This window comes from Pantherophis guttatus, chromosome 3 (genome assembly GCF_059756535.1).
Source record: "Pantherophis guttatus breed Tessera chromosome 3, ASM5975653v1, whole genome shotgun sequence".
Lineage (NCBI taxonomy): Eukaryota > Metazoa > Chordata > Lepidosauria > Squamata > Colubridae > Pantherophis > Pantherophis guttatus.
Window position 1 is genome coordinate 78,554,839 of NC_142065.1, and position 25,396 is coordinate 78,580,234.

Genomic DNA, 25,396 nt, shown 5'->3' on the forward strand with positions numbered 1-25,396 from the left:
AACCGAGTAAGGGGACTGGCCCACCCCCGCCTCCACTCAGCGCCTGCTCAGGGTGAAGCCCCGAGGCATGGCCTCTGCGTGGGTGATCCCTGTCTGATCAACGTGAAAAAAGGGCTCCCTCACAGCGCCTCCTCTTTGGGCCTCACCTGCCTTGGAAGCCATAGATCCTGCAGGCATCCCGGCCACTTAAATGCCACCCAAATCCCTGGGTTGTTCGCAACTCGAGCGTCCTGCCATACGTGGCTGCATGTCTCCATATTGAATATTGTGTATAAATAACGTGTTTCCCTGAAAATAAGACCAGGTCTTATTTTCTTTTGACCCCCCCGAAAAAATGGCTAGGGCTTCTTTTCAGGAGGGTCTTCTTTTTTCCCCATGTACCGGTATCAGGCGGGGGGAAGAGGGGGCAAGTGGCCCTTTGTGCCAGCTTCCCGAAGGGTCGCAGCAGGCCATCCCACCATCCACGAAACAGTTACTTCGCGGGTGCCGCTCAGGCCGTCTTCAACAAATGTGGTAATCTCCCCCTCTGCAGATCGTCCTTTCAAAGAGGAGTTTCACCACAACGAAGAGGCGGCTGGAGGCAGTGTTTGTGTCGGGTTGGGCTTTCTCCTGCCTATCCTTTTCTCAGTCTGTGCTGCCCCATGCAGAGCTGATAGAGCTGCAGCACCCGCCAGGTGCCTGCAGCACCGAGTAGGCATGCAGGCTGGTGCTCAGCAGCCCAAAAGTGGCAGCGGGCGAGGCGGCACAGGCAGCACAGCTCCACCCACAATGCCAGCAGCATGGGGCCTACAACAGCCAAGAAGTGTCTGGGCCAGCAGGCAGGGTGGGTGAGAAGCTCCCCACCAGCCAGGCACTGAAGCGCTTCCACTTCCACTGGAGGGGTGTGTGTGTGTCTGTGTGTGTGTGTGTGTATATGAACCAACCTCGGAGGGCTGGCAGCAATGTGCTCTCTCTCTCTCTCTCTCTCTCTCTCTCTCTCTCACACACACACACACACACACACACACACACACACACAAACATACACAGAGGTCCCTCACACACACAACTTCGCAAGATTTTTTTCATGAGAAGTTGGAAGGTCTGAACTATTTTTTTTACCATAGTTCCACAGACTTCTTGCTCTGAACGTGCAGTGGAGAACGGAGCTGCAAAGCAGTTTAGTGAAGGGATGTGGCTGCCTTGGAGGAGGAAGAGGTGTGTGTGTGAAGGACGTGTGTGTGTGTGTGTGTGTGTGTGTGAGAAAGAGAGAGAGAGAGAGAGAGAGAGAGAGAGAGAGAGAGAGAGAGAGAGAGAGAGAGAGAGAGAGAGAGAAAGAACATTGCCAGCCCTTCGATGTTGGATCGGATCTCTCTCTCTCCCCCACACCCCATCCCCAGTGGCAGTGGCAGTGGCGGAGCTTCAGTGCCTGACTGGCAGAGAGCTTCTCACCCACCCTGCCTGCTGGCCCAGCTTCTGTTGGGACACTTCTCGGCTGCAGCAAGCCCCATGCTGCTGGCGTTGTGGGTGGAGCTGTGCTGCCTGTGCTGCCTCACCCGCTGCCGCCTTTGGGTTGCTGAGTGCTGGCCTGCATGCCTATTCAATGCTGCAGCACCTGGCGGGTGCTGCAGCTCTCTTATCAGCTCTGCGTAAGGCAGCATAGACTGAGAAAAGGAGAACAGGCAGGAGAAAGCCCAACCCGACGCAAACACTGCCTCCAGCCGCCTCTTCATCGTGGTGAAACTCCTCTTTGAAAGGACGATCTGCAGGTGGGGGGGGGGTTATCACATTTGCTGAAGATGGCCTGAGCAGCACCCGCAAAGCAACTGTTTCGTGGGATGGCCTGCTGCGACCCTTCCGGAAGCTGGCACAAAGGACCGCTTGCCCCCCCTTCCCCCCACCTGATACCAGTACATGAGAAAAAAAGAAGACCCTCCTGAAAAGAAGCCCTAGCCATTTTTTCGGGGATCAAAAGAAAATAATACCTGGTCTTAGTTTCAGGGAAACACGTTATTTATGCACAATATTCAATTTGGAGCAACCTCCAAGCAGCCATCCTCAAAAGATATTAGGCTATAATTCCTAAAACTGAAAACATATTTGAGGAGTGCCAGACTGAGAACATTTTGCTAAACTTTCTTGGTATATTGGTATAATCTGTAGATTTGCAGTATTTTATATTCTTGGCAGTCTAAAATTCTTTATTCCTATACTTAGCGATTCATAAGCAGGACTTTTGGCTGCTTTTGAATTGATGAATTCACAGAAAATAAAATGGGGGTGACATTAATTTTAGACTTACGTGTTTGAATAAATTCTAAAACATTAACTTTGAAAATATAAATATGTAACTTGGATCATTTTCCATAAATAAATGAGCAAGTATAATTTTGTGGCTCATTTATATAATTCGGTTCCCTTTATCTAGTTTTAGAACTTGTTAGAGGACAAGTCAATGTTTTAGGTTATCTTTATGTAGAAATACTGACAATCCAAATGGGTTTGTAAAGTTTTAAACACCAGTGTAATAGGCTAGTTAAATTTGTGCTTTAGTTTTATGGTTGCCAAAGGCTTTCTCGGATAGTTATATTTAAATAATCAACTTGAAGTTCAAATTTTCAACCCTTTTAAAGGATTTTATTGGCCAATAAAATATTTAGGATTCATTTATTGACTAGTGCTCCAAAAGTAGTTACTGGCTCCTCTGCAATTGGAAAGGTGCAAATTCCAAACCATCAGACCACATTTTGATAAAGGTTAAGCTGGTCATTCAAATACAGAATAACCCCAAATTAAGCTATCTCAAACTATATTTACACTTCATGGCATGTTATGGCTGGAAAAGGACACTAGCATCACATACAGTATACACTGAACAATAAAGGCATCTGCAGGATTATACTTACTTTTGTCAAAATGATGAGTGCAGTGCCATATTGCAAACTCCACCTCTTTTGCATATATGTGCCAGTCAGATTGACCTGCTTGGACTCCCACTGCAGCCATTGCTGCTGCATTACAAGCAAAAGCAGAACTTTTCTGACACTTGAATCTCAAGTATGCTGAAAGCCTGTTCACTGTTTCCAAACAATCATGCTGCGCATTTAAATGGAATATCATGGTTAATGGTAGGGATCTAAAGTTTCTATAAGATAGTTTTCCTAAAGCATGTACAAAAAGAAAAAACTATTCTAAGTTTATTAATAGTTTACTGTATTGCATTAAAAAGTTAAACAACCTCAAGTCCCACTACTATGTGTATACCATATATTAAGTTTCCTTGATTTAATTATTGAAATGCTTTCATTTAGCTTTACTGTGCAAGGCAAAATTTGTGCCAGCTTGTAGCACAGTAAGGAAAAAAGAGCTGTCTCTAACTTTCATCTATCACGATTTGGAGAGAATACTACCAGCAGCTTTTAGAAGTTTATTTATTTATATGCATGCTATGTAGTGGAGAAAATAAATCTAACAAAATGGAGACTACACCCTTCACCACCACCACCAACCCCATCATTTGACATTACCAGTATTACATCCAGTTCATCTCTTCGTCTAATCCTATCAGACCCAAAATTGACTGTCTCTGTCCCCAGACAAAACTTCTGCAAGCCTACCTAGACTAAAGAATAGAAGCTTCCTCACAGCACAGTCCAAGGACAGCCCTAATATGGGAGTCACAGCATAGTAGTAAGATAAGAAACCCCAGTGTTCTATGCTCAATCAGACTGATTGGACTCCCTCAGTACTTTCTGCTGCCCTTTAGAAAGGCTAGTTTCCTAGTAAAAATGTCAGGGTAGTGACCAGCTGCTACGATGATGTAATGATAGGAATGAGTCAGCAAGGTTTTTGGCTGTTATCCCTTTAAGAGCCTGTATAATAATAAGAGGCACTACTAGGGCCTCTCCCCTCCCTCCCTCCCTCCCTCCCCCTCCCTCCCTAGATTCCCCAAACTGGCCATTAAGCAAATCCAATCCCTAAGGTTTCCCGCCATACAGCCCTCAATTTCCATTAAATAATATTTGCTTTTCCAGGTCCCTCTTTCTTCTAAAAGCAGGCACCTAATTATCACTGAATGTGAATGAAGTTGGAGGAAAGATGTTGTCCTCCTTCAATGGTTTCCACAAATGTTGCCCATGCCAGAAGACACTGAAATTGATTATTTATTTATCTATTTATTTATTTGCTGTCTGTCTTTTGAAAGGCTCTGAGTAATTATCTGCCTTTTGAAAGGATCTGGGTAATTAACAGAAACACCACCAAACAATTCCCTCCAGATAATAAATAAGCTCCAATTGTCCTTCTCTCTACTGTTCCAGAGATAAAGAAAATTATAATCCAATAATAGCCATTCATCAGAGATGATTACATTGCTGGGTTGAGAAACTGAGTTATCAATTATATATTAAAAAAAAATACTGGTGACAATATTTACTGTCTTACTGCTATCCATTTTAGAAGCTTGGAGCAAAGTGGGATAGAAATGTATTATTTTTATTCTCCCTTGTTATTTTTATAAATAACTCAAGGCAGCGAACATACCCAACACTCATATTTTCTCATAACAACAAACCTGTGAGGTGGGTTGAGCTGAGAGTGCGCCTGGCCCAAAGTCACCCAGCCAACTTTCAAGGCTAAGATGGGACTGTGAAACCATGGTGTCAAGGTTTCTAGTCTGTGCCTTAACCACTAGACAAAACAGGTTCTTATATATTATTAATATTAATACTTACATTAATAAATTTTAGAAATATTTAGAAATATTTCTAATACATTTATAACCATTGGATTATTTAAGATGTATATTTTATTTATATACACTGCATTATTTTAGTTTATTATTTAACATGTTTCCATACAAGTAGGAATGGAAAAAATCCAAAAATTGGACTGCTTTCATTTTATATAAGTATTATTTTAAATCGGAGACTAATATTTATACTAGTATTTAGTATATCATTTTGAAGTAGAATTTGTCCCTTTGCTATAAAAATATTTACTAGTTTAACGTGTGCCCCTTTTGGCTGCGTTTTAATGTTTCAACAATAGGTGCCAGTAGTTATCTTCTGAATTTAAAATAGAAATGTGATCAGGGCTGTCATGGCAACAACTTCCTCTTAGCATTGTTATTTATAGAACTGCTGTTGCCTCTTTTTTTTTTTTAGATTGTCAGCTAAAGAAAGGCTTACTAAACATCTTTTTAGAAAGTCTTAAGAATATCAATAAATCTCAGTCCTTGACTGATTTTAAGCTTCATGCATTGTATTTCAGCTGCTGTAGTTATCAGGAACCCAAGCATTTCAACATAATTATTAAGATACTATATTGCTCTTCCTAAGACCCTCCCCTCCCCATGTAATTCTGTAGGCAACTTTTGAAGTCTCCCTTGTTTCAAAAGTTCTTTTATTTTCAGTAACTAATGTGAATAGACATGAATGGACATGTGCACCTGGATAACAACTGAAGTATTTGTTTGGATCTCAACCATAGTAAAGTTTTGATCTTATATGTGAAGCAGTGCCACTACAGTTAATGTATACAGTTAATGTATAACTGTAACAGTTTGTTACAGTTTGATTGTGTGCCATCAAGTCAGCGTCAACTCTTGACCACATAGATTTTCTATATGATGATTTGTGCCTAGCCTGGTCTTTCAGATCTTCCAGCATTACACCCACCACTGTTGTTATTCAGTCTCTTTTTTACTGATCCTCCGCATTTTCTCTTTCCATCCACCTTTCCCAGTATTATAGACTTCTTCAGAGAGCTTGGTCTTCATATGTTTCTGAAGTGTGTTAAATTGAGTCATTTGGGCCTCAGGTGACAATTCTGGATTGATATGTTCAATGATTCATTTATTTGTTGTTCTCTTTGTGATCTCCATACTAATTCTAAAAAGGTATTCTCTATGGTATTCTTCTCTAATGCCATAGTTCAAAAGCATCAACACCAGTTCTATCTTGCTTCTAGGTTTCCTTTCCATAAATTCCCATATCTCTGTAATAGAAATTCAGATTTATTTATGTATTCATTTATTCGTTCACTCACTCATTCATTCAATTTCATTAGCTGCTCTTTTCAACAAGTAACACTAGGTAGCAAACATCAAATATAAAAACTATTAAAATATTGGTGGCAAGAGTTTTTGAGGCAATTAAGGAGATATTGAAAGTGACTTTACATCACGGGTGTCAAACATGATCGCGTCACGTGATGTATTGCAATGTTTTTTGCCTTTGCACAGCCAGGGTGGGCGTAGCCTGTGTTGTCACACATCCGGCCTGCAGGCCACCAGTTTGACACTCCTGCTTTACATATTTCTTAAAGTCATTTTTTTTCATTCTAATATCTATGGAACCATAGGCAGTGAGCAAAATTAAGAAGGAACCTAGACAAATGGACCAGTGCTATTCTTCTTTTACATCAATTGCATCTGTAGGAGAACTATGCACTATGTGCTTTTGTGTGCATATAATATTCACTGACACCTCTTTAAACCAAATGCATTCATATCCCAGAATCACACACTAATTATGGAGGGCAGTTATGAAGTCCTTGTAAAAGATATACCAGCATTAAGGAATTGCTGATGGGTACTATATGAGTGGATAAATAAAAAGCATAATTTGGAATGAGTGGATAATAAGTGTACCAGCAGACCTTGTGCTAAAAGAGTACCTGTTCATTCAAGTAGTCTGCTTTCAAGCAACTGAAAAAGAATACTACCACTTTAAGGAGTTGACTCATTAAAATTCATGTATTCTTAAAGCAGCTACATTTTTAGCCTATAAAAAGATGAGTCTTATTTTCATGAATAGCAAAAAGGAACTGTGCTTACCTTTGTGTGCAGTATGAAGTGATTTCTATTAAATTTTTTAGAGCAGGTACAGCCCTAATAGATATCAACAGAATTTTGAATACCAATTTACGCATTCAGAACAGTGTAGAAACTAACATGCATAGAGTATTGCCTAACATCATTAAGAGCATAAATAGCTTTGAAATAAGGCATAACACTATATTTTAAAGCTATGTGTAGTGTATATGTGGGGTGTTGTTTTTTCTTGGATTGTTTTTGTACTCATACAAACCTTATTAAGGTTAGTATTGTTATAGATTTAAGGTTTTAAAAAAACATGAGTGTATGAAATAAAAAGTATTTTTTTCAGAATTGTAAATTCTCATGCCAGGAATGCTTGTTCTTTCTCTGACTGCTATCTGTTCATTCCTAACAATTGTAAAGCACCTGGATAAATGTGAAAAGTGAGATAAATTATAAACCATAGATATTCTCTATCAACAATGACACAGTGCAGAGCTCAACAGCATAACTCTTTAGAAACAAGGAAGGAGATCTGCCAAGGGTTTTGCACTGTAACTACTATCTGTGTACATACTCTGCAACCTGCAAATCCATTTTAGAAAGGTAAATATGACTTGCAGTTGCTTTTAGATGCTTTCCTTGATGTTGCCGTACTATAGAAATTGTTATTCAAATATTTTTTGAAAATTTCTCCATTCTCAATAAATTGTCCAGAATTTAGATTTTCTTACTTACTGCATGTGTGTATAGTGACACACGCTTTCATGATCTAATTTTCAGTCACACTTTTACATTTAGCACTCATGGACTTGTTCTATTATTCTTACTTGGAAAGAGAAAATTAACAAGAAACAGGACAACTATTTTACTAGTCATCATCTTCAACTGGCATGTAGAGGCTTTTGCTGAGAATAGCCCTTGAAGTTTGGTTTTATATTAACAGGAAACAGAAAACTATTGTGGTTTAGCTCACTGCATACAGGAAGTGTGACACATTCATAGTCTTTAGCTTCCGTGTTCAGTTCTTAAATTCAGAATTAGAATTTGCTTTTAACTTACATCTTATATGCATAAAAATGGCCACCCAAAGGGAGTCACAGGGCAACCCAAGTACTGGGACAGCTAATGCTTTGCAGAGGCTAGAAGGGTTTGCAAACAGACTTTTTCATAGGCACTCCAAGGGTTCTGTAAGTGAATTGAAAGTAACGGCAGAAAATGGATCTTCGGACATGTCTGAACTGACTGCACTGTGGGAAAAATCAAGTAAGTGTGTTTAGGTTCCTTGGTTTGAAACTGCAGGCTTTCCAATATTACCTACTAAATAAAGGAAAATGCTGAGAGCTAAACTGCTAAACTAAATGATTGGCAAGTTGATTCAGGGCTGTGGCTCTTTTTCTTCAGCAGTGGCTTTCATCATATACTATCAGCCAGTTTTCTTTTGTTGATTTATTGCCACGCAGGCTGTTCTGTCTGCTTAAATATGTATTTTTTCATTATTTAAAGTAGGTCTTTTAAAGCAAAAATGCTAGAATAAAATTATTAACTGTTGTCATACCTACAAATGAAAGAGGAGAATACGATGTGCCAGATGTTATCAGACAGCCAAGAAAGGCATCTGGTGATGATAGATGGGGGGTCTCAGGTACATAGACTGATAGAATGTGGAGGAAGATGGCTAGTACATAAAGACATTAGAACTGAAAATATATCTTCTAAAAGTACTAGAAATTCTTGGATGTCTGTGTTGTTTCTGCATGCTACATATATAATTTGCAATCACGAAGTTGCTAACCATGTTTGGGATACGTGAGCAAGGGTGTGTTTAGTGACTGAGGCTGGAAAATGGATAGGGAGGTTCCACAACTTCATAAAACCAAACTGAAAATGTAATGTTGACTTACTTTTCCAAATGATGAGACTACTATGCTCTAATTTTTGTCTACCTATCGAGTCCTTTCCAAGAACCTGGGATAGGCAGGTGTGGATGTTTGATGGTGTTACAGATATTGTTGCAGGATGTAAGCTGTTCCGAGTAAAGCTGCCTTTTGCAATTGACTGATAGTGAATTTGTCAGTGTTGATGGTGTTCAAGTGGTGCTTCAGTTGTTTTAGGATTGTATCCAAGGCCCTATTACATTTGCTTGCTTTTGCCATAGTCATTCTATTTCTATTTGCAGGTCTTTATATTTTGCTATCTTTGCTGGTTCTTTCTCTTCTTCCTATTGTATTATTGTTGTTATTGTTGTTATTAAAAAATTATGTGCCGCCTATTTTTCCATAAAGTAATTAAGTTAATATTGACAAATGTGTAGTCTGCTAATTTTAAAATATTTACTAGCATGTTCAATATTAAGTTACCTTATAGCCACTCAGAGTAGCCTTATCGGTGTGAGGGGAGGCATATACATTTAATAAATAAATAAAATATTTACACATATGTTTCTGTGAACTTGCATATGGAACAATCAAGAGTTCCCTCATATTTTCAGACAAGATCTTTTATACATAAAAGTCGGGATTTTTAAAAAGCTGCTTCTGTCATACAAAATTCTTCAATCTATTATTCAAAGTAGCACTTATTTTAAGGGCACAGATATACAGTTGCTTTCATTTTTTCATATGTTAAATTACCTATATGATGTAATATTATAATATTAGTTATATACCAATATGCAGTGGTTTCTTTATCCTGGTGCCATATGTACTATATGTACCTATTTAAATATAGCAGATGTAATTAGTTTTAATTTTAATTAATATATGAGCAAATTATATTTTGGACTTTATTGTAGAATATTCTACTTGGTCCTTTGTTGTTGAAACACAATAGTCTTAAGAGGAGGATGTTTAAGATGAAAATTGACATTTTAGCATGTTCTTAGATTTGTATTTATATGTTTTACACACAAAGAGAGATAAGTAATTATATATGTACTTAAAATCCATGGGCTGCTATCCAAATATTGATGGCTCAAGAGATTTGGGGAACAACTAATAAAAAGACTCCCTAAATTCTGTAAAACAAATTCATTGAAAAAATTCTGGCCTTCTATATGGATTCCAGCAGTAATTGATCTATAATTTATAACATGAACATTTATTAAATCAATCTTATAATATTGACGGAAGTCGCTTCCAATGTCAATATAGTGTTACTTATTTTATGCTATCGGAAACAATTGCAATCATGAGCCTGGGTTCATCTTTATAACTTAAGAAAATCTATATTCCATTATGTATGCTCTGAATGGAAAACACAGAACCAATCTAAAAACCCAGATTTATGTTACGAATCTGGGATTAACTTGGAAATCATTAGAGAGGTTGCATTTTTATTGGGCTTTTTATTTGTTCAGTTCATAATCATCTGTGTTGCAGAATTCTGAGTTGACATGTACAATAAAGAATGGTTTTATTGCAATCCTAGTTAATACCTTCTGCTTTTTCACAATATGAATCTCTGACTGTTTTTAGTTGATAGCGTCTGCCTTTCTGCAGTGAGAAAATGTGTTATTTTGGATTTAAGAGTTTAAACTTTGAACCAATTATTTTTTTGTTTAAATAAGTAATTATATACTTGTGAGTCAGCTGACCCACTTTAACACTGTAGCTTGTTGAAACAAGGAAATATGGATTCAAGAACAGTTCTGCATTCATAATATCAGACTTGCTTCAGTTGTAAGTGGTAAAACATTTAAAAAATAATGTGTTGAGAAATATTTATTCATAAGGGGTTTTTGTTTTTGAAGTGGGACTAAAAGACTGCTTCATAACAGTTTTCCAAATATTGACCTTTCCCTCTGTGCATTGTTTTAGATGTAATAATAATAATTCTTATTTTGAAAGGGGGGAATATGTACTAAATTTAGAGTCTAGGTGATGACAGCTGAGCACTGATTTGTGCTATCAGAATTGGTGGTGACCCTGCCTTCTTCTCCACCTATTATAACGAGCATCATTTGTTTTTGTTCATGCCCTGTTTTTTCTGCTAGCTTAAGCTGTTAAAGTAATAGAAATTAACCTGCAAATGAAAACAGTGCTTTGTTAGAAGGAGTACTTCTCATTTGTCTATCTAGAATGTTTCTGTCTATTTGTCTATCTACAGTGTTTGCTATTGGTTTCTAATTTATGAATTGTTAGGAAGCAATTTCCAACCCTCCAAGGAAGACAAGAATAGGAAATCAAAATCATGCAGGCTAATACTATTTTTATTGTAAGGCTATAGTAATAGAGTCTTGCAAGTCTGAATGCTCTTCCTTTCCTTTATCTTCATGAGAACTAGGGACGATTTTGCCCAAGACACTTTCTCGGGTTACAGTTCTTGCCTAGACTTGGATTTCTCTTATCTAGCCATTGCCTTGGTTGTGGGTCTTCACCCTCTTCCTCAAGTTTATTCCTTCTGCCCATTACAGCAACAGATAAGGAGTCTTGAATACCTCTACTTTAGTTTCCAGTGACTTGAGCAATTAGACAACATGCATGATTTTTTTTCTTTCCCTTGGCTTTTGTGATAGGATATTGGAGGCATATTTTCTTACAGTGCTTCCACTCTTTCCATAGTGAATTAGCCCAATTAATGGTTATGGGAGAGGAGGGTTTAACTTGGTGACTGCACTCTTGAGGGGTGATGGAAGATTCAGTCTTTTAAGATCTACTTGAAGCTATTGGATATTTATTTATTTATTTATTGGTTCGATTTATATGCCACCCTTGTCCGGAGACTCAGGACGGCTTACAATGCGCTAAGCAATAGCCTTCATACTTTTGTATATACCTGCTTAGTAGGGCTTTCGGGCCCCTCTTAGCGGTGTTCTTTTTACACAAAGTCAGCTTATTGCCCCCACAATCCGGGTCCTCATTTTACCTACCTCGAAAGGATGGAAGGCTGAGTCAACCTTGAGCCTGGTGAGATTTGAACTTGCAGTAATTGCAGGCAACTGGCTTTACTTTAACAGCACTTTAGCCACTGATATCATTTTGTTCAGAGCTTACAATATTGAATTGTATATTGTCACCCTGGATCATGCCGATAATTTTGTTGAAGTCCTCTTCCAGTAATCTGGAAGATGTTGAGGCCTAGATGCAGATTTTGTACTTTGGGAATCTCTTGGACTTACTTTATTTATGTTAATAAATGTATATGGCCATTTATCTCAACATTATAACTCAGACACCAGTCAAAAGAACATGCTATCAAAACAATAAATAGAAATTAGCAACAAGGTTAAAAAATCACAAGCATCCCACAGGCTCTGTCATACATCCAAACTCCCATGGCCAGTTATAGTACCAGTTTTCAGAGCTTTATGAAATGCCACCACAATTGGGTCTAATCTGAAATTTAGCAGAATGATGTTCCAAAGAATAGAAATGGCTGTCATCCTGAATCCCACTATATAGCTCACCTTAATAGACAGGATCCAAGCATACCTCTGCTGCCAGATCTGCTGGAATAAGTAAACACAATCTAGGAAAGGCAGTCCCAAATAACCTGGTCTCGTGTCATAAAGGATTTTATAGGTAACCAGCACATTGAACTTAACTGAGAAGCACACTGACAGCCAATGAATCTTGTGGAGCAGAGATGTAATGTGCACTGATTGAGAACTATGGATAACTAGCTGCAGTATTGCTTTTTGAATCAGTTGCAGCTTCTGGATGTTCTTCACACATAAAGCACATTGCAGTAATGCATTGAAAGGTGACTAATGCATAAGTGATTGTGAACGAAGTTTCTTGATCCAGGAACAGGTGCAATTAGAGCTCAACACAAAACTGCATACAAGCCTTCCCAACCACAGCTGCCACCTTTTCCTCAAAACAGGGGCTGAGGATTGACTTCTGTACCATTATCATGACTGACTGAAGCCACCCTTGAAGAAAGAAAGAAAATTAACACAGCACATTGCCACCCATTTGTAATCCCCAAAGCCCATCCAGAAGTATATGAATGCTGCTGAGAATTCAAAAAGAACAAGGAAAGATGTACTATTACCACACCAGCTCCAGAGGTTATCCATAAATGTAACCAATGGCATTTCAATCACATACCGAGGCCTGAATCCCAACTGAAAGGAGTCCAGATAATCCACTTCTTCAGTGTTCTCTCAAATTTAGGAAAGACTAGGCCTAATTGCTTAAGCAATTAAGCTGTGGGAAGTTTATGCCTTCAGACTTGCAGGATTTTGTTAATGTTGCCTTACAATAAAGTAAAATTGGTCCATCTAATTGGACTAATGTGTTTCCTTGTGCTTCCTATCTGCTTTATTTGGGAGGGCTGACGGACTACTAACAGGTGATTTCTGAATTGTTTCAAAAGTCAATATAAAAATATTTTAAAAATGCTAATATCAAGAGAAAGGTGAAAGAATGAAGAATTAAACACAAATTTAGTAATGTTTAGTAAAGAATATAGTATATGAAACGTATATGAAGTATATGAAAAGAGCTATAATCTACAAAGAAGAATTAGAATGGAACGAATGACAAGCATGCCATAAAAATACATGTTTTGAAATTGTCTTGTCGAGGATGAGCAATTATATGTTGTTGCTATGGAGAAATGGCATAAGAAACAACTGAACAGAATATGTGCAACTGTCTCCAACCTCTGCATCTGAGCATATTCACAGGCATTCTTATTTGCAGATATTGAACAAAATTCCCTTTGTCGCCTTTAAGGTTAGATATCAGACCTTGCTAATATGAATGCCTTTCTGTGTGGGTGGAAAGGATGATATGAAGATATTTACGGATAGCATAAAGAGTAACAGCGTGGTCTCTATAGTGGTAAGTTTAGATCTATTACTTTGTAGGTCTGAGTCAAACTCTGCTTAGTCTGTTTCCTGGAGGCAAAATTGATAAAGCTGAGGTTGGAGAGATTGCTGCAAGCCAGATCAGAAACTATTAGCTCATTTCAAGAGAAAGTATATTTATCAACCAGGTTAAACTGGGCCAGGAATTTGCCATCGAATACTTGTTTCAGCACCTAAAACAACAGAGTTTCATACAGACTCTCTAAAGCAAAGGCCAAGCCAAGATGTATACAAAGAAATGTATAGGCTATGGAGCAGGAATGCAGAATGTAGATCTCAGAAATTCTGACTGAGTTGGTTTTTGAAGCAGTTACATAGTTATAAATATAGAGATGTCAGATATCATACCCTGGGATCAAATAAATATAGGATTGGCAAATGTGAGATATTTTGGTTGCATTTAAAGTATTTATGCACCGGAGACAAATTCCTTGTGTGTGCAATCACATTTGGCCAATAAAGAATTCTATTCTATTCTATTCTATTCTATTCTACCCTACCTTACCTTACCTTACCTTACCTTACCTTACCCTACCCACCCCACCTCACCCTACCCTACCCTGCCCTACCCTATCGATACATGATAAAGCAATTGCACTTTTTAGAAGAAGGGGGAAGAAAGTTAATGTTGTAGAAAGTTTTTTAAAATAATAAAAAGCATATTTGGGAACATAAGAGTTCAATGAATTATATTTATTGTGTACTGAACATTTATTAAAATATATTAAGCCAACAAATGGGATGGGGGGGACACTGATAAACCGCTGGTTTAGCATTGAAACAAATAATATAATGCTTACAAGAGACTTCAGTGATAATTTCCAGAGGTATAACTACATTAATTCTCAGTATATGGAATTTTATTCAGGTTTATGTTCTCCAAATGAATACCTATTAATGTTTAAAAGAGAATAGAATGTTATTATAACTAATGATCTATATTATTAGAGGATTGGTATCCTTTCATAAAAGTACATTGTGCTGGATGAATTAATGATGGTAATATTCATGCAAAGTGGTTGTCTAAATCATAGCATTGACATTTAACAGTATATTGGATACTTTCCTGCTTTCCATATAGTATTATTTAGGTCTCATTGCACAATAAAAGCAATGTCCTTTTATTAAAACAGTCATGATATATCTCCAAGAACAGGCAAACTATCCTTATATTTTTAATAACATCAATGGAAATGTCTAATGCATGTGCCTTTCTGAATGTCATTGTTTTAATAGTATCAAATATCTTCTACACTTCTAGATTAAAACTGTGACTGCATTCTTTTAATGAACTTCCAAACTTGGGAGAAGATTTATTCTCATAATAATATAGCAGCCATATTAGCTTAATTTAGATGCAAAAGAAAAGCCTTCAAAATGGGGCAACTTGAACTCTTTATTTCAAAAGGGATATCTAGTAAAATTTATATATTGGATAAAAACGAATTAGTCTAATTCTTCTACTTGAATAATTATTAATGGAATTATTTGCAGTGTAATTAAAAGGAGACATACTTGTTAAGAATGCCTATTAGCTTCCTCAGTATTTAGTTTGATGTAAACGTAGGTGTGTAACTTTCATGGTATTTAGGAGCAGGAATTGCATATAGTTCATTGCTCTACAGAGGTGTCATGGTTTTTTTCAATGATTATCAAAAGTCTATCAAATTTGAGGAAATGGTATGACACTTTGGTAAATAGGTACATTTACCAAATGCTCTCTACATGGGGCTCCCCTTGAAGAGCACCCGGAGGCTCCAACTGGTCCAGAATGTGGCTGCACAGGTGATTGTAGGAGCGTCATGGCGCTCCCATGTAACACCTCTCCTGCGCGAGCTGCACTAGCTTCTGGTGATCCTCCGGGTGCAATTCAAGGTGTTGGTGACCACCTTTAGAACGCTCCATGGCTTAGGACCTAGGTACCTACGAGACTGCCTTCTGCCACCGAGAGCCTCCAACCGGCCAGTACGCTCCCACAGAGAGGGGCTCCTCAGGGTGCCGTCGGTCAAACAATGTCGACTGGCGACCCCCAGGGGGAGAGCTTTCTCTGTGGGAGCACCTGCCCTCTGGAGCGAGCTCCCCCTGGAGATACGGAGGATTCCGGATTTATGTACTTTCCGCCGGGCCCTCAAGACTTTTTTTATTTCAACAAGCCGGGCTGGCCTAACGTCTCCAATTGCTTAATTTTAATTTTAAAGGGGGTATTTTAATTGTTGGGCCAAAATTGTTTAATATGTTTTTTAAACTGTTCTTAAATTTTTGTATTCTGTGTAAAGTTTACCTTTGGCTGTTCACCACCCTGAGTCCTTCGGGAGAAGGGCGGTATATAAATTTAAATAAATAAAAAATAAAAAATAAATAAATAAATAAATAAATAATAAAAAATAAATAAAAAATAAATACATACATACATACATACATACATACATACAATAAACTGGAATAAATCTAATATTTCCCAATTTGCAATACACTAATTATAGAAGCATACAGAGGATTAGGATTTATTTATAGTAAAAATGAATATAGCTTCAGCATACTTTGAAATTATTGTTTTGTTGATTCTGCTTAGGTATTTTTAAAAAACGAAGGTGTTGGTGTGTTTCTACTTAGTTGGGTATTGATACTTTGATGAACCAGATTCTTGGGATGAAATGTTAAATTATATTTCCCCTAATTTGGAATTGATCTATTTATGAAGACCATTGGATATAGCATGTTGATGCATTCCTGGAAGGATTTTTTTAAAATTCCAGATTAGGTTGCTTCATGAAATTGATCAACTCTCAGCCTTTCTATTTATGGAAAAGAAAGATTAGATAATTTGGTTCAAATTATCTAGCTAGGTTCAATTTTTTTTTAAAAAAAGAGTTGCAATTGGCATAAAGAGGAAATTTCTACTCCCATAATAGAAAAATAGTCTTAATGTTAGTCATATAAAATTCTGCCTCCACCCTGCTTTCAGAAAACAAGGGATTATTAAATTCATGACAATTGGAATTTTTATCTGCACTAATCTATTTATATGCTTTAGAACTATGATGACGAACCTATGGCACGCATGCCCCCCCCCACGCCCCATTCTGCCTTCCAGGTTGGTGCAGGAGGCTTTCCAGGCCCAAAACGGCCGGGGGGGGGCTCGCGCCTGCAAAGAAGCACTGGCTGCAGGCCCTTCGTGCCAGCAAAGAGGCAGTGGCTGCAGGCCCTTCACACTGGTAAAGAGGCAGCAGCTGCAGGCCGTTTGTGCCAGCAAAGAGGCTGCAGCTGCAGGTTGTTCACACCAGTAAAGAGGCTGCGGCTCCGTTCGCACCAGCAAAGAGGCTGTGGTGGCAGGCCGTTCGTGCCAGCAAAGAGGTGGTGCCAAGCCAGTGTCTCGGGGCGGAGTCATGCCCAGCTACACCAACAAAGGCTGGAAGTAGCTGCCCACAATGTTTTGGCCCAAAATGGGGTGTGGGGGTGCCGAGGTGCATGCGCGGGGTTGGCGAGGCGCATGCACGGGGGGTGATCGCATTGCATTTTAGGGGTTTGGGCACACGCATGCATTCGCGTTCACACACTTTGGGCACTTGGCACCAAAACAGTTAACTTCTTTAGAATATAAGAGTACCAGAGAATCCTATAATATCACATTATATACATTTGTTCTCATACAAAGTTTTCATAGGCAAAAATTTCAACCAATGCAGCTTTTCCTAACAATTGCAAATTAAAGTTTATTGATATAAAAGGTAAAGTCTCCTTCAAGTTGTGCAGGCCACATCCACCCCAGCTCTGCGAAGGGAACATTGTGATACCTCACGTGACGGCAGTGTGACGCCGCAAGTTTGACACATGTATCTTAAGAGAGAGAAATCACAATAAAACCAATGAATACAATCTAAGCAAGTCAAAAACTAATATACTTTAAGTATGAATTAATTTAAGAAGAAAAGTGGAAAAAGAAATTTTAGAAATTTAATAGAATTAAACTATATTGCTCACAGCTGTTTGTTTCATCAGCTTCTGGGTGTTAGATACCTATTGGAGCCTGTTTTTCTTCTATTTTTCTCTGTATTTTACAGAGTATAAGATGCACCTTTTCCCCCCCTAAAAGGGGGTGAAAACTTAGGTGCGTCTTATACATTGAATGTAGCCCCGCCTACCCACTGGCCCCCACCCTTTGGCCTTTGCCTCCCAGCAGTTACCTCCTTGGCGCAAACAGCAAGAAGAAACAGCTCCTTTCAGCTTCAGCACAGCCTGATTAGCACAAGTTGATTGGATCGGCCTCCTGACTCTCAGCAGGCCACTGCTGCTTGCTGCAAGGAGGTAAATTGGTGGAGCAGTTTTTTTTTTTCCCTTGTGCTAATCAAGCTATGCTAAAAATGAAAATGAAAGTAAAGCAGTCTGTTTGCTGCAATGAGGCAAAATTGCTGGGAGGCAGAGGCAGATTTCTTTTTCTTGTTTTCCTCACCAAAAAAGGTAGGTACGTCTTATAGTCCGGTGCATCTTATACTCCGAAAAATACGGTAGTTTTTTTTTTCCTGCTCTTAATTTCTTCATTTTTCTCCCAACTCTTAAAAGTCCCTAGAATTATTTGTCCTTTTGCCTTAATGAAGATCATGCAAGGCTTTTACTAAACAAGTTCACCTCAGGTGTTTTTATTTACAGACCATTCTCAAATGGTCTCACAAGCTTTAAAAGTAGGAGATACCAAGACTGCTGCAACCTGCTCATCTTCCCCTTAGCTTCCTAGGATGTTCAAAAACTTGGTTGGTGAGCCTTCATCTCTTGGACAGATCACTGAATCCATCACTGCTGACAGAAATCCTGAGGTTTCTGTTGCATCATTATCAGCACCAAGGAGATCGCCCATTTCATAATTTAGAAATTCTGTAAACCTCTTAACAGAATAATAGAGTTAGAAGGGACCTTTGAGGTCTTCTAATCCAACCCCTGCTCAAGCAGGAAACCCTATATCATTTCAGACAAATGGCTGTCCAATATCTTCTTAAAAATCTCCAGTGATGGAGCACCCACAACTTCTGGACGCAAGCAGTTCCACTGATTAATTGTTCTCACTGTCAGGAAATTTCTTCTTAGTTCTAGTTTGGACCTCTCTTTGATTAGTTTCCAGTATGGCTTCTTGTCCTGCCTTCAGGTGCTTTGGAGAATAGGTTGGCCCCCTTTTTGGCAGCCCCTCAAATTTTGGAACAGTGCTATCATGTCACCCCTAGTCCTTCTTTTCACTGGACTAGACATACCCAATTCCTGGAACCATTCTTCATATGTTTTAGCCTCCAGCCCCTTAATCATCTTTGTTGTTCTTTTCTGTACTCTTTCCAGAATCTCAACATCCTTTTTTATATCATGGTGACCAAAATTGGATACAGTATGGTCTTACCAAGTCATTATAAAGTGGTACTAACACTTCACGTGATCTTGATTCTGTCCTGCTATTAATGCAATCTAGGACTGAGTTGGTTTTTTTGGTGGCTGCAGCACACTGCTGGCTCATATTTAAGTGGTTCTCCACTAGGACTCCTAGATCCCTCTCACAGTTATTACTATTGAGCCACAGGTACCAACTATTCTGTACCTGTACATATAGTTTTTCTTGCCTAAGAGGAAAAACCTTACTTTTCTCACCATTGAATTTTACTTTGATAAATAGGGCTCAATGTCCTATTCTCCTGCTCGGTGGGAACGGCAGTCAGGCATGGGTTAACTCTCTGTCTTTTAGTCATTAGGACCGAGTCTGCTTATCTTTTAGTCCCACCTCTTCCTGTGCCTTCTAGTTTATCAACTTGGTCTTGCTTGGACAGACGTGTCTGTTGCATCTCTCTGCTAGAGATACTATTCTTCAACCTCTTTTGCTCCTTTAGAGTTTAATAGGCATTTGTTCTCCCTAACATCGGTGGACATTGTCTCCCAGTGTGAAAGGCCTTTGCCTTACTCTGCTGAGGGCCACGTGGTGGCATCGGACTGCCAGTTGGCGGCTCCGCCTGGCAGTGCTAATGAGTCCTCCCGATGCACTCTCCGAGGCAGACCATCAGCAATGGGTAGAGGTAGCTGCGTTTAGAGCCTTTGCTCAGCAGCCTCAATTAGCGTGATGATCCATTCCGTGCCATTTTCTTATTTGCACTATTGCCGGAAGGCTAGTGACTGGTGGCTCGAATGACAGTTCGTTTTGTCTAGCTGAGCATTTTTCTCACATCGAAGGAAGCCCTAAGCAAGGCTGCAAGTACACCTACGCAGCGCAGTGAGTAGCGGGCTGGAAACCCGCTGAGGGGATCTGTTAATTTCATTTCTAACGGGGCCGCAGTTGGGAAATTCAAAATGGCAGATGCCATCGTTTCCAAGTCAGCCCGTGTGGCATCTACCAAGGGGAAGAGGCCAATTGACAACGACCCTAGTGAGGGCACCTCTGGCATAGCCCCTCATAATAAACGATCCTGGGGGCACATGTCACCCCCTCTGGCACATTTGGAAGGCACACTAAGCCTTCCAAGGCTTCCAAGGCTTCAAAAGCCAAAGAGAGGAGGCATAAGGCCATTGAACGGGCAATCCATAAGGCCCAGCAGAAGGCCAAAAAGAAGGCTCCTCCACCCTCGGGTGGTTGATTCTTTTACCCAGCCGTCTCCTATTTCTACCCTTGCAGGTCAATCTTCCACATCACAAGGGCATACTGGGGCATCATTGTCTCTGGATGGGCCAGCCCTCGGAGTTAGTGCCACCCGCAGATGCGGCCTTGTTATTTGCTCCTCTATCCTCTGAGCAACCCACCCCAGCACAGACTATTATTGCAGAAGTTCACGCAGACTCTTCAGTCTCCTTCAAACCCGCGACTTCAGCGATGCTGCCTTCTTCACAGGTGGTTTCCCATGACTCTCCAGCTGTGGCAGCTTTGATTTTGGATGCCATTTGTCAGGGCATTGCCCAGGTCCTACAGCAAAGGGTGTCTTCGGAGGTTTTTTCTTATGTTGAGTGCCTCAGTCATTCCTAAGGGTCTCAGGACCTAGAGGAATCCACGGCGGGTTGGGATCGAGATCGCTTCCCTGGTTCCGCCAGCCAAGCTTCCCTCTCTGAGGAAGGAGAAATCCCTCTGGATCCTGAGTTGTCGGATGATGACGGAACCCAACCAACCTTCCTTTATCGGCCTTTTCAGGCCCCAGCTTTTCCGTTCTTTACTATTCAAGGCTCAAACCACAACACGTTTGGCATTTCCCCCCTGAGGCGGATCCATCTTCTGCAGGGCATCCCACTTCCACTTTGTTTGAAGAACCAGCTATGCAGACGGAAACAGTTCCAGCGCCTAAGTTGTTTTCAGATGTAGTCTTTCACCAATGGACTCTTCTGGGATCTGGCCCTATCCCTTATGGACTTGACAAATGCCTTTTCAATCTGGCTCCGGATTTTTCTCATCTATTGCAGGTTCCTACCGTAGATTCTCTGGTCATAGCACTATCATCTTCTTCCCATTTGACGGGCCCTCCGGAGGAATCCTTACGCCTTGAAGATAAAAGAGCAGAATGCACTCTAATCAAGGGACACTAGGCGGCAGCCTGGTCGGTTAAGGCAGCATCGGCCGCATCTTTTTTCAATAGAGCATCCATCCTTTAGCTTCAACAGCTCCAGGAGAAGCTTCCTGCCAGTGATTTGAGGTCCCACCAGGACATCAATAAAATTTGAGCGGCAATTGAGTTTTCTGCCGACACTACCCTCCACACCTCCCGGTTTGCAGCTAAGGCCATTGGCTCCTCTGTCACATTTCGTAGGCTCCTTTGGCTCAGACAGTGGCAAGCCAATGTACGAAACAAATGGCGTCTCGCCTCCTCGCCTTAAGTCAGAAACAAGCTGTTTGGAGCTTCTCTTGATCCCATTCTCATAGAGACCAGAGACGGACATAAGATCTTCCCTTCTGTTTCGCGACACACAGAATTTTGACATCAGAACCTTTTTCGTCCTCAACCCTTTCGGGGTTCAGATGGCGGATCCCATCATTAACGAGCCGAGCGTTTCTTTTCAACCAGAGGGGGTCTACATCAGGAGGGTCAGGTCAGGCAGGGTTCCAGATTCCCTCCCAGGAAATCCTTCAGGGGTGGGAGAGGCCATCCTTTCTGGAGGTTTAAGTAGTCGTGCTCCGGACTCCGGCGTTGGTGGTCGTTTGGCACTTCTTGCTAGTCAATGGGATGCTACGACCTCTGACGCTTACGTTCGGAGGACAGTTAGGCAGGGCCTCTCCCTCGAGTTTTGCTCCATTCCCCCGCGCCTCTTTGTTCATTGTCCTATCTCTCAGGACCAGCGTGTTTTGGTGGAATCAGCTATCCAGCTGATTCTGCCGGACTAACACAGACAAGGTTTTTATTCCCATCTGTTCCTAGTCCGGAAGGCCGGGGGGGGGATGGAGGGCTATTCTAGATCTTAAATCCTTGAACCGGCATATTGTTTATCACCGGTTCAAAATGCAATCCCTCCATATAATTCTGGAAAGTATCCGGCCAGGCGATTTCCTCTCCTCACTCTACTTGACTGAGGCATATTTACACATTCCCATTCTCCCTGCCCATCGTAAATCCCTGCGCTTTTTTTACAGAGGTAGTCATTACCATTATCAGGCCCTACCCTTGGGTTATCCTCAGCCCCCAGGGTGTTACTAAGATTATGGCCTCCCTAATTGGTCACATTTGTTCCCTGCCTATTCGAATTCAGTTCTATTTAGATGACATTCTCATTATGTCCCAATCAGCCTCCCAGGCTCAATGAGACCTAGGTACAGCTATTCAGATATTGCAGGATCATGGATTTTCAATCAATTGGTCTAAAAGCCACTTGATGCCTTCCACTCGCTTAATGCATCTGGGGGCTTTGATAGATACTGTTAACATCAGAAGTTTTTTTTCTCCCCAGAATGCCAGTTCAGCCTCCGGGAGCTGGCAGGACTTTTCCGATCGGAGCGTTCTGCCTCCCTCATGGGATTTTCCAGGCTCCTGGGAAAGATGGTATCCTCCTTTGGCATCATTCCTTGGTCTCATCTTCACAGCAGGGACCTGCAGTGGTTCCTTCTCCTGTTCCAATGGGCTTGCAGGAGCACATCCTTACAGATTGTCCCACTGCCTCAAGCAGTCACTGACTCCCTGACCTGGTGGACAACCAGCGCTATTTTCAAGGGCAGCAAGTTCCGGACCCCCCAATGGCTAGTCCTCACTACTGACGCCAGCCTCTACGGATGGGGAGCCCATCTTGGGCTCCATATGGCTCAGGGGCACTGGTCTCAGCTGGATCTGAGACAGAATATCAATTGGTTGGAGCTCCAGGCTATCCACCTTGCACTACAGAGCTTCAGAGACCTGGTCCTCGGTCAGGACGTGCTAGTCCTGATGGACAATGTTTCTGCCAAGGATCACGTAAACAGGATGGGAGGAACACGTTCAAGAGCCCTCATGCAGGAGGCTCTTCGCTTGGGACTTTGGGCCGAGGCTCACCTGGCTTCCTTGACAGCTGCCCACATTTCGGGAGTGTCAAATGTTTGAGCCGATTCCCTCAGCCGGGCTCCTGTCGACCAGGCAGAATGGAGCCTTTCCCCGCTATTGTTCAAAGAGATATCAAACCGCTTCAGCCTCCCATCGATTGACCTCTTTGCCTCACAGGACAATCATCAGGTTCCGAGATTCTATGCCAGATTCCCGACTGGGTGCGGAAGCTGTGGAAGCCTTGCTCAGTCCGTGGCCCCAGGGTCTCCTTCTTTATGCCTTCCCTCTGCTACCCAGGGTCATTAGGAAACTGTTGGAAGAGAAGGCGGAACTGATTCTTCTTGCTCCCCATTGGCCCCAGCGACCTTGGTTTGTGAACTTAGTGTCCCTGTCCGTGACACGGCCCTGGAGGATTCCCGACGACAGGATTGTCCTCGTCCAGGGAGCATTACGTCATCTGGAGCCCCAATGGTATCAGTTAACCACCTGGAGGTTGAGCGGTGCCTCCTAAAAAGGGCCAAGGTTTCCTCCCTAGTTATTACAACAATACAGGCAGCGCGCAGGGCTTCTACTACCCGCATCTACAATGCTACTTGGCGGGTTTTCGCCTCCTGGTGCAGACACCAGGGCCTTGCTCCTACTTCCACCTCCATACCTCAGGTATTGGACTTCTTGCAGGCAAGCCTGGATGCCGGCCTGGCTCCCAACACTCTCCGCCGGCAGGTGGTTGCCATCTCTTCCACCCTGAAAGGTGACTCTCCGGACTTGATCTCAAAGGATCCTCTAATCCGTGATTTTTTGAGGGGCGCTACCAACCTACGTCCTCCCGTCGTACATCGTTTTCCTAGCTGGGACCTTAGCAAGGTCTTGTCAGCCTTGACTTTAGCTCCCTTTCAACCACTTCGAGAGGTAGGTCTTCGATTCCTCTCCTTTAAGGTGGCCTTTCTTGTTGCAGTCACTTTGGCCCGCCACATTTCTGAGATGGCAGTTCTATCTTTTTGTAAGGACCTCTGCATCTTCCACAAAGACAAGGTTGTGTTAAGGTTGGATACCACCTTCTTCTTGTGGAAGATCTCTCTTCCACAGATCACAAGAGCTTGTGCTCCCCAATTTTTGCCCCTCCCCGATGCATTTGGAAAGGGCTTGGCATACGTTGGATGTCCGGAGGGCTCTTAAAATTTACCTCTCTCGCACGACCTCCTTTTGGTGAACCGAGGCCCTTTTCGTGGCCTTCCTCCCGGCATCCATGGGTTCCACAGTAATAGCTCCAGCCTTGGGGTGTTGGATCCCAGCCACCATTTCCACGGCCTATGAGGTTCAGTCCTTGCCTGTTCCTCACAACATCACAGCCCATTCTACAAGGAGTGCGGCCACCTCAGCGGCCTGGACCACCCAGGCTCCCTTGGGTGAGGTGTGCAAAGCCACTACCTGGTCCTCCCCGACTCTGTTTATTCGCCATTATCGTTTGGACTCCTATGCAGCGGTGGATGCTGCCTTTGGCAGGAGAGTTTTACAAGGAGTTCATTCTGAAGGTAGTCTATGTGGTCCGACTGCTCCCGCCCGATAGGATATCAAGCTTTGGTATGTCCCAAGCTCCCGCCCGATAGGATACCAAGCTTTGGTATGTGCCTGACTGCGTTCCCACCGAGCAAGAGAATGGGCGTTGGTCTTACCTGATACGCCCTTTCTCTGTATAGGGGGGAACGGCAGTCAGCCCCAACTAGCGTAGTTGTCCCTGGGGTGTCGGGGAGGGTGAATTCTCATTCTTTCTCATTACAGAAGACACGTCGTCTGCATCATGGTCCTCACAGACAGAGAGTTAACCCATGCCTGACTGCCGATCCACCCCTATACAGAGAAAGGGCGTATCAGGTAAGACCAACGCCCAATTTGTCAAGTTCCTTCTGGATCTTTAGCCTACATTTTGTGGTAAAGATACTAACACTTAAAGTAACATGATTAGGTGAAATATGTACAAAATATAGCACAGAAACTTAGTCAAAATAGAAACAAAATAAACAACTGAAAATGATTTGTAATGAAGCTCGGGTCGTCATAATAAATAGGTTTTTGTACCATCAACACCACAGTTAGAACTTTTATAGAATAAAATGAAAGGGGATACTGTTCTTAATTATAGTATCTGCCATCAATAGTGTTCTGCGCTTATATAGAAAAAGGGCAAAGTATTAATAACCGGAGGCACATTGAATTCTTCAGAATCTTTTAGCAGCTATAGTTCTCCTTGTTGTTCTGTTTTACCTATGATGTTAATCTAACTTTCTTTCCATCTGTCAAGATAAATCTTCTGACCTTGATTCTGTCTACCTT

The 25,396-nt window shown here is 41.4% G+C and overlaps 1 protein-coding gene across 2 annotated transcripts in view; it reads left to right on the plus strand.

Annotated features, from left to right (window-relative positions):
* PRKACB (protein kinase cAMP-activated catalytic subunit beta) overlaps window positions 1-25,396 on the plus strand; it is a 79,015-nt gene that overhangs the window by 12,206 nt on the left and 41,413 nt on the right. Inside the window, exon 1 of one of the 2 annotated variants that reach the window (XM_034437096.3) lies at window positions 6,441-8,065. The exons of the other annotated variant lie outside the window; for it this stretch is intronic. Within the exon in view, the coding sequence (XP_034292987.1) occupies window positions 7,879-8,065 (187 nt within the window). The 5' untranslated portion in view covers window positions 6,441-7,878. Of the gene's footprint in view, window positions 1-6,440; window positions 8,066-25,396 lie in introns of those variants that run through there. 2 annotated transcript variants of the gene reach the window in all.